The sequence below is a fragment of the Pseudonaja textilis genome, chromosome 7 (assembly GCF_049901715.1).
Source record: "Pseudonaja textilis isolate UNSWEBS1 chromosome 7, rPseTex1.2, whole genome shotgun sequence".
In the NCBI taxonomy this organism is placed as follows: domain Eukaryota; kingdom Metazoa; phylum Chordata; class Lepidosauria; order Squamata; family Elapidae; genus Pseudonaja; species Pseudonaja textilis.
In genome coordinates this window covers 30,897,416-30,912,474 of record NC_141996.1, presented here as the reverse complement: position 1 = coordinate 30,912,474, position 15,059 = coordinate 30,897,416, and the positions used below count along the sequence as shown (strand labels likewise).

General features: G+C 31.9%; 1 protein-coding gene across 1 annotated transcript in view; it reads right to left on the bottom strand.

The window, feature by feature from the left end:
• Nucleotides 1-444: 444 nt before the first annotated feature.
• ZPLD1 (zona pellucida like domain containing 1) overlaps nt 445-15,059 on the bottom strand; it is a 39,585-nt gene continuing 24,970 nt past the window's right edge. Inside the window, exons 5-10 of the mRNA XM_026700496.2 lie at nt 9,738-9,835; nt 6,084-6,164; nt 4,482-4,653; nt 2,486-2,594; nt 1,527-1,556; nt 445-623 (exon numbers count right to left, since the gene is read on the bottom strand). Of these exons, the coding sequence (XP_026556281.2) occupies nt 445-623; nt 1,527-1,556; nt 2,486-2,594; nt 4,482-4,653; nt 6,084-6,164; nt 9,738-9,835 (669 nt within the window). The remainder of the gene's footprint in view (nt 624-1,526; nt 1,557-2,485; nt 2,595-4,481; nt 4,654-6,083; nt 6,165-9,737; nt 9,836-15,059) is intronic.

Below are 15,059 nucleotides of genomic sequence, written 5' to 3'. Positions count from 1 at the left end.
GTCTCTATAAATATATAAAAATCAAAAATATCTCTAGAGAGAGGTATAGAAAGTTTTGACATAGTGTATAACCTTGTAGAAAGTAAGTACAGAGGTTGTCTTTTGTGAAAGGTATAATTTAACTATGAAAGTTTCATAGCATTCTGGTTTATATAGACATATAGATTTAGGCAAGGATTTTGCTTTATTTAATCTTTATGATTCAGTTTCTATTATCAGTTATCCCATTGGCAAAACATCAAAATACCTATTCATTCACATACATGGTACATCAATGACAGAAAACAGCTACAGTGCTAATTCTATTACTTATTATCTATATAATGGCATAACACTACTAGAAAGAATAACTGAAATCTGATAACAATAAAGTTATTCCTTGGTGACCCTTTAAGGCAAATACATTTTATGGCAATTGGAGAATGTTCAAATTATTTGTTCCTTCTAGTTGAAAACTGGATTTCTTACACCACTCAAAATAAGGTTACTGCTGTGTCCTTTTCTGTAGAAAAGGAGAAGGGACAGTACACAAGAAATGGTGCTGATAATTCCTAGAATTACTATTCCTGAAATCAATGCACTGGTGACTGAATTCAGCTGGAAAGAGGATCCATTTGGATTTCCTACAAAGAAAAGGAATAGAGAACAAAGAATTACAAATATTTTGTAAGCCCTGAGAACAATCCAGCTAAATATATTTGACTTCTCAATAATCATAGTTAAAGAATCAATGGGCAAAAATAACCCTATGCAGGAAAGAGATTTCAAGAGAAAAGAGTCAGAATCAAAATAAAATACATGTGATTTGGGCAATGTATAAATTTAAAAATAAATTAAATTAAAACAAAATAAAATAAAACAAATGCATGATATCTTAGCCATATTTGATTACAAAACAAACCCATCCCAAAACCAAAGGTACTTGCTTTCAACAGCACTGTACCATAAATTCTAGGCCCAAAGGAAGTGCTATCTCAAAGTGTGTTCTCAAAAAAGTCATAAACTTCATTGTCTCTCTGGAATTGGCAGACTTTATTCCCAGATTTATTAACAGATTTATTTTAAAGATACTGCAGGTAAATCAGTGAAAAAGTACCCAACCATTTTCCATTCAGCTTTGCTCTCAGCAAAATTCTGGGTTGAACAGTGGCTCTGCTTATTAATCTCAGTTCAGTGCCTTCTTTCTTAATATTTGGGCACAGCCACATTTCCACATCATTTTTTTCTTACCATTTACCATGGAATGCAGCCAGAGATATATTATGTCTGATGACAATAATATAAACCGAACTGTGACTGACTTTTTAAATGTGATAAGCTTTTTAAAAGATGGGATCTGATAAGCTTTTAAAAGCTACCCAGAAAATTTTAATCTGGATGTTTAACATTTTCTGTCATTGAAATTAGCAGAAAATGTTGCAATGTATCTGTCAGCCTAAATACAAAACATTTGACTAGTAATTAGGATAAAATTCAAATATTTCTTTTAAAATTACAGGAAATTTATTGCAATTGCTATAACTTACCAAGCTGTGAATTGTTAGTTGGGATCTCCTCTGTATGAAATACAAAAATAGATTCATTTTAGATTGAAGGTATTCATTTTCTTTGTGTTCAGACAAAATCACTGATACTTTAAACAGGAATAACTAATCTAACACCCCAACTCTAAATTCACATTTACAAAGATATTCATCTAAACAAAAATTTCTACTAGAAATTTCAAACTAGAAAACTCTATCTATAAGGTATAAGTTATAGCTATTGTCTATTGTAGCATTCAAAGTACAGTATGCTATAAAATACACTGGAATGAAATAGGAAAAAAATGTGGGCTCTTTGGTTGCTTTATGGCGTTCACATAATATATAAGTTGATGACTTTATGGATGATGAATAACTACAAGGAAGATCCAGGTATATTTATTTAGGTTCTCTGCAGGATTCTGATCTCTGCATAATCTGTTTTTTGAATCTATGAGGTCTATGCAGGCACTCCCTGGTTGAGAACATCCAATTTACAGACAACTCATAATTTTGAATGGGCTGCCTGTTACTAAAAATGATGGACAATGTTCCATTCCTCTTTCCTCAAACCAATGAATCTCTGAAGCTGCACAATTTAAATCTATTCCTCAAAGCAAAATGAAGTCCTTGCTTCTAAAAGCAAAGAATCCTTGTTGTTTTACAACTCTTCATTCCTCTAGGGGTTTTAGAAGCTTCAATTCTTAAGTCTTGAAAAACCCTCTTCAAATTATAGCAATTGTCAAGGTTATATAAAGAAATTTGTTCCCAAGAAACATTTCAGTCTTCTCCTTCATGAGAAGCATGACAGTCAAAACTGCCTTACATATGACTACATACTTAGTCATATGAAAATTAAACAATAAAATACAAACATAGTCTATTCTTGAACAAGAAGTCATTATTGAACAGAAAATTTTCTACTTTATATTTTAGAAATTATGTAAGATGATTGTCCTTACCAGTTCTAGTAATTATGGGGCCAGCAGATATTACTGCACTTCCAGAAATGCTCTGAGGTGTCCAAGTGGTTCGCTTTACCACATCTCTTTTTTTTCTATTACTGCAGGTCTAGAAGTTTCAATCAAAGTAATTATGATTCAGAGCAGGAAGAAATACTAATTTTCTTTGGTGTTCTGTTTTAACTTTTCATAGAAACTGAATCTTTAAAAAAACTAAACTAAAAGTAAAACTCTCCTGCTTAAAAGAGTCTTCCTTGGAAAGAAACATTTGAAAACCACTGAAAATACAATAGCTCATTCTTGGTTGTTTCCTAACATATTCAGAACTTATTTTATTGTATAATGGTTATATATTGCATTGTCTTTCCTTATTGTGCATGCAGAATATCATATAGGAGGTTTTTCAAATTACTCCACATTTGGTTGGTGAATAACAGATGAAATTCAGGCTACTGAATTTCACTAATTCTATACTGCACTAATTCTATACTCCATCCAGCAGATACTCCCATAAAACCTAAGTAGGAAATAATTTCCATAATCTTACACTTCAATGTTCTCCTTTGTATGTTCCAGCCTTTACCAAACCCTTCAGATTACTGAGTTACTTTCTTTATAATTTACCTTCTTCTACATACTCAGAAAATCTGTTTTGAAGAGTTGGTCAGCACTTCAAAAGAACATGGGGAAAAATGAAAACTTAAAATAAATATTAGAGAAACATTCCCTAGCTATGGAATGTGTAATTCAAAGAATACTTTTTCTCTGTTGGAATACTTACCAAAAAAAAAGGTTAGTGATGAACATTTGAAAATATACAGTACAAAAGTATAATCAAAAGGCAGGGATAACAAACTGGCACAACAGTTTGTCTATAATAAAAATGTAATATACCCTACTATAAGAGTTGTTAATTACCTGGAAAGGTTATAAAACAGAGAGGGATGAGGTTCCAACAGACTCGAGGAATTAAGCATAAGAAAGGGAAAAGAAAGACCAGGCTGAGTCAAAAGAATCTCTTAGTTTTTGCCCTGATATATTCCAGGCAGTCCTATAATCATTTTAAGGAATAAGCACCTTTAGATAAATCAACCTAAGCTAGGTACAAAAGAAAGATCTATACTAGTTTGGCTGAGATTTAAAAAATGTATACAAATAACTTCAATTGTAACCTTAAGTAAATTTGATTTAACAAATATTCACAGATATTCAAGAACCTTGAATATCTTTTATACAATTAAATGGGTAAAAATATTTCAAAAAGTGAAATACTAAAATACACTATTTTATCAACAGCAGGTTTGTTTTTTGATTCACTTTGAAGAGATTCTACCCACATATAAATAGAACAGTTTAACTTAAACAGAATAGCTTCAATCTGGGAGAAAAGTGGAGATAATAACACTACTGCAGGAGGGATGTTGCATACCTTTCTAAATGGATATGTATTTCCTAGAGCACAAGAGGAGAGAGGAGTAAGTTTTCCCATCCTACTTTGGGCAACTCAAACACTCCTTGCATTCTGAACACTGTTCAATGGCCTCTGGATGTAATTGATTATACCTAATTTTGCAGCACTTCAGGAATTTATATAAAGTCTCTCCCTACATTAAATCAATTTTATTTTGGATTCAGTTTTGCTCACCATAAGCTTATTGGAAGATGAATCTAGATTTCTTAGGTTATCATATTACATACAGACTTTCACATCACTCTTTTGATTGTTTATATTAATAATTTCCAAGCCCTACCTTTCTGTTAAATAAATAATGTAAGAGTGGAAGGAATCAGCCAGGAACAGCAAGGTTCACCAAAGCTAACAGAATCAGTTTGATTATTTCATTTTAGTGTAAATACCACATTGAATATTAATCTATCATTGAAGGTATGAATTTTATTACACAGTAGTCAACTACTTTTTCAAAAGATCATCTATTATCACCCCCTAATGTTAAGCCTTCAAGTTGCAGCACTACACAAAGTCTCTAAAACATACTGGAACAAGAAAAGGGCAGTCATCAGCTCTGCACAACTTTGTCACACAATGTAGAAAAACCGCAGACATTTTCTGGTTCTTATGTTTCACAAAGCGGAACACCTCAAAAGAAAATCGGCCCATTTGACTCTTTCCATTTTCAATTATAGTTGTCTGAGGGTCTTTGTCACAACTGAAAAGGAAACAAATGAAACAAGTAACTTTCACTGCTTGAGTAATACCTCTAAAAAAGAATAGCATTTCATTAATGATACTACATTTTAGAAATTGTTGGCATTTTTTTCTACACACCTTCTGAGAATACAAGAGATAGTAAGATGCAAGAACATCTGCCTCTGGAAAAAAAAGTCTGAATGGGATATTACCTAGAGTTTTCACATAAGGAACACTGGTTCCCATGACAAAGTGTATATTATACATTTAAATAAATGAATAGCCTTCCTTTTGAACATACCATATTTGTATTGCTTTGTTAACTATTTCAAAAGTTCAATATCAAACATATTGCAGATATACCATATGAGACAAGTTGTCTTGCTACAGCAACTCATCAGACTCTTGTTGAACATAACAACTGTTTCAGCTATAGTCATGTATGTGAAAAATTATGACCAGATTTACTGACAAATCAGAACAGAATAGTAGATAGAATGTTGGGTTTGTAAGGAAATTGTTAGCAAAGAATGTTTATCACACAGTGCCTATTCAAGTGTCCATTTAACTCTGAAGCAAAAATAGCACTATTTATTTTCATTTATACAGTTTATCTGCATGGCCATAGGTATGTGTGTTTTTGATTGAACATGTACATGTGCAAGAATAATTTTGAATGCTTTTAACCACATCAATCTGTGAAGAACTGTTGGAAAGAATAGTAGTAAATGAATGAATGCAGACTCATCAATATGAGTTATAAATACTATTTTAAAATGAAACAAATGACATTCCAAGAATGGTTACTGCAGAAAATCTTACTTCATGTGTTTCTTTTTCTTCACTGTGTGGTATTATGCATTCAAAGATTATGGACAGAGATGATTATAGTATTTGATGCTAAGCATTTAACAGCTATAAAAATAGTACTAAAGCCTATAGTAAGACCTTGTATTCTCTTTGTACAAATAATGGCCTAACAGCTGTAAGGCATTGTAAGCAAATATGAGTACATTCTTGCTTATGTTCTACCATAAATGGAATTGAAATATACACTTCCTCCACTACTGGAAGAAATATATATTCAGTGTGACCTGTATCCACTTATGCTATTCTCCAAATTTTTTTCCTTTGAAAGAAATTCAAATTGGAAGCCGTCAATTGAAAATATTTGCTTAGTATATATTTATTGATGAAGGCAAATAGAATAGGTTAGACTTATCAGATTATTTACATGCACATTTCTGCACTAATTCCAAAGATTCAATTCTTCTATATGCATTACTTATTATATTACCTGATATTTTAATGCTGTAAATAATTATTAAATGAAACTAATATTTTATCTAAGCAATTAAACCTTTTGAGATTACTTTTATAACAATCCATACATTTTGTGTAATCCATCACAACCATGTAAATATAAACATGGTATTTAAAAATGTCTACCTAAAGAAGAGATCATATCTCAAATTGTCATTTGGATTTCCAGATGGAGTAGTGTAGCAGTAATCCATCAAAACATTCCATCTGCCAAAAAAAAAATATTAACAGTTAAAGCACTATTTCTCATTCATTACAATCTTTCATATACTGTGTTTTTAGTAGCTTACAAGATGCATAACTTTTGGGGGTAAAACCTTACAAATGGATTTGCACAACATATTAACTTAGGGTTTTTTGTTTTTATTTATTATTTGTTTACTTTTTGTGACTTAGCAAGTTCCATGAACCAGACCACTTGGTTAGGTTAGGTGTTGTGTGAGCCCCCAAAATGAGTAATCATGTTAAGTAATCATGTTCAATATCTAAGGAGATGTCACAAAGCAGAAGAGGTCAAGCTGTTCTTCAAAGCAATTGAAGGGCAAGAAGCAATGGAGGGAAACTAATCAAGGAGAGAACCAATCTAGAAATAAGAAGAAATTTCCTGACAGTGAGAATAATTAATCATGGACAGCTTGTCTACAGAAGTTGCAGATGCTTGATTACTAGAGGTTATTAAGAAGAGATTGAACAACCATTTGTCTTGAATGGTAAAGGGCTGTCTGCTTGAGCATGGGTTGGACTAGAACACCTCCAATGTCCCTTCTAACTGTTATTTTGTTATGTGTCTTAAGTGAATGTGCCCACTAAACTCTTCTGACTTCTGAAAAAAAAAAGAAAGAAACCTCAGCCTAGAAATGGAAGGTATGAAACAGTAGTATTCTGCTTTAAAAAACCCTATCTACTACTAAGATAGGAATCTATCTGTTGAAAGATTAATAGATACGTGCCCCACACAATACTACATTTTAGCCATACAATATGTATTTTTATCATCTATTGAGGTAGATTCTGCTTTTGAATACACAAGAAAATAACTGAATAAACACCAGGAGATTGTCTAGGTTCATAAATCCTATTTACTCAGAACATGGGTCTGGATTTGATATGATGTGAATTGGCTAATCACCCTAACTGGCAAACCATACTTTATAGCTTAGGTTAATATGTAAGCCCAGCGAATAATAAATATCCATAAATTTAAAATAATGTAAACTATGAACCAATTAAAATATTGACTGAGTACAGATTTTTGACAAGCCAAAGAAAAGCTCAGTTCTGAATGCCATATGTCATATTCCTAAACTATGTGCTCAAGTTCTTTATACATTTGCAGTAATTAAAGCTGTCAATTCTTATTTAAAGAATTGGAGAGTATATATGAAAAATAAAATTTCCCTGATATCCTGATATGTTATCCATGATAAGTTAGAGTTAGTGATACTGGGTGAGCTAAAACAATGCTTTTATTAGATAGATGATAGATAGATAGATAGATAGATAGATAGATAGATAGATAGATAGATAGATAGACAGGCAGACAGACGAATGAATGAATGATAGATAGATAGATAGATAGATAGATAGATAGATAGATAGATAGATAGATAGATAGAATTCTTTATTGGCCAAGTGTGATTGGACACACAAGGAATTTGTCTTGGTGCAAATACTCTCAGTATACAAAAAAGAAAAGATACATTCATCAAGAGTCAAAGAATCATAAGGTAGAACACTTAATAATAGTCATAGAGTACAATAAGCAATCAAATAATACTAGGAAACAGTCAATATAAATCATAAGGATACAAGCGACAAAGTTACAGTCATACAGTCACAAGTGGGAGGGGATGGGTGATAAGGAATGGTGAGAAGATTAATAGTAATAGTAGTGCAGACTTTGTAAATAGTTGAACAGTGTTGATGGAATTATTTGTTTAGCAGAGTGATGGCTTTCAGGAAAAAACTGTTCTTGTGTCTAGTTGTTCAGGTGTGCAATACTCTATAGCATCATTTTGAGGGAAGGAGTTGAAACAGTTTATGTCTGGGATGTGAGGGGTCTGTACATATTTTCACAGCCCTCTTTTTGACTCGTGCAGTATACAGGTCCTTGATTGAAAGCAGGTGGGTAGTAATTGTTTTTTCTGCAGTCCTAATTATCCTCTGAAGTCTGTGTCTGTCCTGTTGGGTTGCAGAACCAAACCAGACAATTATACAGGTGCAGATGATAGACTCAATAATTCCTCTGCAGAACTGTATCAGCAGCTTCTTGGGCAGTTTGAGCTTTCTGAGTTGGTTCAGAAAGAACATTCTTTGTTGTGCTTTTTTGATGTTAGGTGTCCATTTTAGGTCATGTGATATAATAGAACCTAGAAATTTGAAGGTCTCTACTCTTGATACTGTGTTGTCTAGTATTGTAAGAGTATTGATAGTATGGGAGGGTTTCTTCTAAAGTCTACCACCATTTCTACGGTTTTGAGTGTATTCAGTTCCAGTTGTTCCGGTTACACCATGAGGCAAGTTGTACAACCTCCTGTCTGCATGTGGATTTGTCATTGTCTTGAATGAGACCAATCACTGTTGGGTCATCTGCAAACTTCAGTATTTTAACAGATACATCGTTTGAGATGCAGTCATTGGTATATAGGGAGAAGAAAAGTGGAGAAAGCACACAGCCGGGGGTGGGGGTGGGGGGCTGTGCTAATTGTACAGGTATCAAATGTGATTCTGCCTAGCTTCACCTGCTGCTTCCTGTCCTTTAGGAAGCTTATGATCCACTTACAAGTGTGTTCAGGTACCACCAGCTAGTTTAATTTAGTTAGAAGAATGTCTGGAATGATGTTATTGAATGCTGAACTGAAGTCTACAAAGAGGACCCTTGTGTAGGTATTTGGAGATTCAAGATGTTGTAGGATATAGTGCAGAATCATATTAACAGCATCATCTGTCGACCTATTTGCTTGGTATGCAAGCTGCATGGGATCTAACAGTGGATCCATGATGGTTTTCAGATGGGACAGCAGTAGCCTTTCAAAGATTTTCATAACTATTGATGTTAGAGCAATTAGTTTGTAGTCATTCAATTCCTGCTTCTTTGGCACTGGGATGATAGTAGAGCGCTTGAAGCAAGAAGGAACATAGCACATCTCTAGTGATCTATTGAAGATTTGGGTGAAGATGGGGGCCAATTGGTCAGCACAGACTTTTAAGGAAGAAGGAGTTATCTTGTCTGGCCTTGGTGCTGTTTCTGGCTTTTGTCTGTGGAATAGATTTTGCACTTCTTTTTCTGTGATCACCAGAGGTTGTGAACCCAATGGATTGGGGCCAGTTGTAGGAGACTTGGTTGTTGTTCAAATAGAATTCAACTAAAAACCAACCAGATGCTTTGGACAACCTAATAATCTTGAATATTCTTAACCTTGGTTAATTTCTTCGTTGTTTTGTTGTGTTTTTGGAAAATAACGGAAATTGGTTTTTTGTTTGATTTGGGTTTCATTACTTAGGTTGGATAACCTAGCCTATCTAGTTATTTACTTAACTCAATCCAGGACCAATCATAAAAGGAAAGTACAACAAATATGGAAAATTAAATAAAATAAAATATTTGGTTAATTAACAGCAATGCTGGATGAACTTAGAAAACAAGTTAGTAAATAATCAGACTGGTTAGAGACAATTTGTGAACTCAACAGTGTGAACAACTTCATAAGTACCCAACTCATTATAGCCCACTATAGAGTATTAAATGCAAAGCCAACTTATCGTTATGATTGGCAGTACCTTCCATCCAGGTTTGTTGCTCTCACAGCTGCAAAAACTTTTGTTTTCAAAGGTAATCCTGTATTAGGTATAATCAGCTGTTGGCTGTAGGTAGAGTCCTACAAGAACATAGTAAATGCAAATATTATAGCAATATCATAACAGAAGTCACAGTGAAATTACAGAAATGTAAAATGTAATCTTTTCTAATAGAAATAAGATAATTCATAGTTCTCTGCAAGACAAGGAACTTTTAGTTCACACCACTTTTATCAGTGGAAACCCTAGGAATTTCTCTCCTCCAAGGAAGAGGAAATAGTGTTGAACAAAGTGTAATTTATAATTTGTTTATGCAGTTTCCCTCAAAATTGCTCCCCCAATACCTTTTTATCCACTTAAAAGCAAACATAATCGCTAACCAAATTACTGTAAAGGGACTATTGAGAAAAATACTAAAAGAAGACTAGACTGATTTTCTATTTCTTTCTTTAAACAGTGGCTCTGTAGGCATTTTTGAGAGGAAAAGTTGTAGCTCAGATTGGCAGGTCCATGTTTGCAATAAAAATTTAATCTGGCCCTAATGTAAAACACAAATCCATGATGATTTTCTCATTTGTTGCAATCATTTTAAAATAAATGGAACTTCTACAAACAAATAGCTTTTAGTTCTCACTGATTATGTATTTGGCACCACATAAAACTGGAACAGTGCATTGACATAATTCAATATGACCAAATGCACTTGCATGAATGCACTTAATGTGGTACTTTATAGGGACCATATGTCAGAATTTTTAAAGATAAGATCTTCAGAAAATTTTGTGGTAAGTACAAATGGTATCAGACAGTATGCAAAGGAACTAAATCAAATATTAATCAAGCTATGTGAATGGTTAAAAAGTATCACATTGAATCTATATATCGAACTATAAAATACATTAACATACAAATAATCTGTCTCTTCAGTTTAGCAATGTTTTTTTAATTATCTAGAGTTTTATTTAATATCAAAAAGATATTGAAACAGTAAGAACAGTTTTACTTTTATAATCTCTACTTTTTTCTAATACTATAGACAAACCAATTTCTTTGAAACTATTGCACTAAAACTCATAGACATTCAAGACAAAGCAAATTTAGTTTTTTACATCTTATCAACTACATATTTAATACTTGGATTTGATAATTTGAAATGCTATACTAGAAACTAAACTGAATTCTTGATGTTTAATTGAAATTTGAAATAGATTGGGTAGTATCTCATTTTTTAGAAAACAAATAAATAAGCAAATAAATTACACTTACAATGTATCTTTATACTTCACTTTATACAAAACAAAGCCATATTGAATTTAATAAGATATTTTCAGTTAAGTGTAGATAAACTATAACTTGATATATATTCCCAAATACATAGTTCTGTTATATCAATCTATGCAAATTTTGCAAAACATCTCTTTGACCTTTATTTTGATATAATAATTTATAGGAATCCTTAATTAGTAGATTTGAAGTTACCACATTCTGATTCAAATAAAAGATGGCTTAATTAGATAATCTTTCTAGAATTCCTTTGTATATATGAACATAGAACAAATACTTAAATCAAATGCTTGATTTACACTTTGAGAGGTCTTCTCATATTTATCCTATCACAAATGTAGAGAACTGTGAATTAATTTCTTTTGCAAGGATATCTTGCTTTAATTATAGACATTAAAATTCTTTTGTAAAAGTTATGTTTATCCTTCTAGATACTAACTTGAGTTACTAGCTGGAATAATGAATTTTAGAATTATTTTGCCTCAATTTAACAGTTATATCTGACCCCACTTAAACTCTGTATTAGACAGTGTTTCAGCAGGATCACTGAATATGTCAACATACTATATATGGAAAATACTGGGACACAGATATAATTTTGACCATGAAATGCTTATATTATAGCAACATCACTGATAAAAATAACATCAAAATCTGTATTTGGGAGTAAACTGAGGTTTTCATACAGGTACATTATTCCGGACAGCTCAGTTTGGAAATAATATTTTTACAATATTTGCAGAATTAAAAAATTAATTTGATATAGATTTTATCTCTTAGTTGTCTATCTTTAAAAAATGTTATTCTGTATACTTGATCCAGATGCTTTTTGTTTGTTTGTTTTGGTTTTGAAGTTCCATAATAGTTAGAAATTTTGGAGTAAAAAACTGTAACTCTACATTTAGTTATATGTTCTTTACTATTTACAAAGCTCTGAAAAATTATGTCTTCATAAAAAACACTTTGGAAAATGCTAATGTGAAATTAGTTTTCTATTTTTCTTAAAATTAGGTTTGATTATGTAGTTGCTTTATATAATTTTAATGGGAATTGATTACAATTTGTTCTATTTTTACACTGTGGATAAAACCAGTAAGCTTATTAATATATCTTTGGACCAACCATTGCTTCTTACAGAGATATTTTTGACAATATTCTGAATATTAGGTATCTATCAAAATTAAAAACAGTGGATTTTTAGGATTAGGTTTTGGGTTTGCTCCTGCAATAAAGGAAGGAAAGATGTCTGCTTGGCTTGCCATAATGGATTGCTAAAAGTCGATAGTTGTTACAAAGTTTTCTTCCACCAAAGGGATAAAAGAAGGGGAATATGATAAAAAAAAAAGGTTATAACATAATTTACCAGAGGGTCATCAGTTTTTATTTTCTTCCTTGTTAAGTATTATTGAGATGATAAACATTATAATTTTATTATTTCATGAACTCTGTTTCATGCGGGTATATTTTAGTTGAATTCGTTAAAAAATCCTAAAAATAAAAATGCGTATAGATAATACAAGGCTAACAAAATCAGTTGATGCCAAGTTTTAATATCCAATTAAATGGTGAAAACATCTGTTAAAAATCTGGAGTTCCTGCTTTAAATGAAATTCCTTTTCGCTTAGTGGGGTATCAAAACAAGGTAACTTTTTTTATTATTTTATTTTACAACCAGAAAATTGCAAGGTTATATATGAATGCTGTGCTGATAAAAATAAATGTATCTACACAAGGAAGAGTAGCAGCCTGCAGAACACTTAAATTATCACTTGGATTGGATTGCTTATAAATTTACTAAGCCATATTTTTATGACATTGATATAAAAGATATAGATCAAATTATATTTTAAGTCATGTGCTTTCCCAAAGCAGCTTGTTCCTCTGAATTCTGACATGAATTCAAATTGCTGACTTTTTTTGTTTCTCTAGATTTTCATGACTGATGCCAGTTCTTTTTAGCCCCAGAGGCATTACTATTATCTCCGTGTAATGATGTCTCTTCCAGCTCTGTTTTATTTCCTATGTTCCTTTTTATATTGTTTGATTAAATTGTCACGACGGAAACTGTCAAAGTACATTTACATTTATTAGTATTTGCATTTATTAAGTGATACTGTGGTCAAAAAAAGTAGGGATAATGAAGTGAATATTAATAGCTTTATTAATCTGAGAATGCACACTTCCTTTGTAGTATTTAAGTGACTCAGAGGCAATTGTGGATAATTGTACCTTAATTCATTAAGCAATCACAGCACAGCACTAGAGTATATTACATTTTAACATATGAAAATTAGTATCCTTCATATTCATGATTAATTATGCTCCTCGCAGAATAATATCTTGACCCCAACACAACCATTTCTTAAAAGCATACCTTGTTCACCAAGTAATCCTAATAAATCCAATAGTAGATTTATACATTTGTATAAATTCATTAGGAACACCAACATCACAAAACGAATTAATCCAATGCTGCAACCTCTGCTTAAGCAGAATGTGAATTTTGTTTTGCAAATATCATCCTCAAATTGAATGTCAAGTATCAGCTTTGACAAATTTCAGATACTTTTAACATACTACCAGCATTTATTTCCTTTAGGAAAAGAAAGAGAAGCTATCTTCCCAAACCTGGATCTTCACTCCTAATCTTTCAATGTGAAGCAAAGCAGATCTGCAAGAAACTGTAACTACAATTTTGCAGTGCAGTGCACTGTATAATGCAATTTAACAATCTTTACTTTTCTTACACATGTTTCATTCCAGTATGTGAAAGTTGGCAATATAATATATCAATTGTAAATCCACACCCTGGATTTACACCCAATAAAAAGCGAACTTTTGAAACCAACATCCCCCTCACCTAAAGTCACATTCCCTAATCAGCTCTTGGTCCATCCGATCTGGTGCCTCCAAACTCCACCTCCAACCACCTGCAGTCACACCCTCAGTTTCCACGGCAAAGAATGTTAGACTACAACATCCCCCCTTATCTCTACAACTTCCTGCTATGGGGAAAGGTACACTTTCTTGTCCATAGGGTTTTATTTATTTTATTTGTATATTAGATATATCTCACCTTTATTACATTTATTACATTTATAAATAACTCAAGGTAGTAAATATACATAATACTGTTTTCTCCTCCTATTTTCTCCATCACAAAAGTTGAGTTGGGTTGAGAGAGAGTGACTGATCCAAAGTCACCCAGGCTAGAACTCATAAGCTCCTGATTTCTAGAACAATTCTTTACTACTATATCAAATTGGCTCTCATTTACAAGGTAAGTGTATCAAATTTACTTGCAAAAGCATTTTGAACAAACCAAAAATCAATACTATTGGAAAAATAGTACTGGCAACTATTAGTATATTGGAAAAATAGTACTGGCAACTATTAGTACTAAAGGCAGATTAGCATCTGTTTTAAAGAAACTAATTTATTTCAATCCTTTCAACAAAATATAATATTCATTTTTCTCAAAGTTTTAAGAAATTTGCTCCTTTGTCTCTGATTATGTACATATACTATTTTAAGAATGGAAGTAATGGTTTTAATCTGTAGAACTACATATTACTAGAAAGCACTGTTTAACTACAGTTACTATTATTCTCCTATGATATTGTAGCTCATTCATTACACTCCAAATCTAAAGCACAGACTTTTAAATCAACTGCATGAATTATACTCTAGGTCCATGATGAGATGAATAATAATCGTGAAATGTAATTGTAATTTAGTAAAATACCAGCTGAGAGATGAAAATATGATTTTTTAAACTATATATTTGAATGGATAAAGAAAAATTCTAATCAACACAAAATATGATTTGGAAGATTAGCACTGGCCTTATAAATAAAAAATCAGTTAAATTCTTCACATTTCCCACTCAATGACCCTATTTATTCAATACAAAATTTTTCAATTACATATATTCAAATTTAATTATTATGCTAATAAATAGAAAGCATAATCTGCCATCAGGAATAATGTAAAATATTAGCTATCAATGCCCTGTCACAA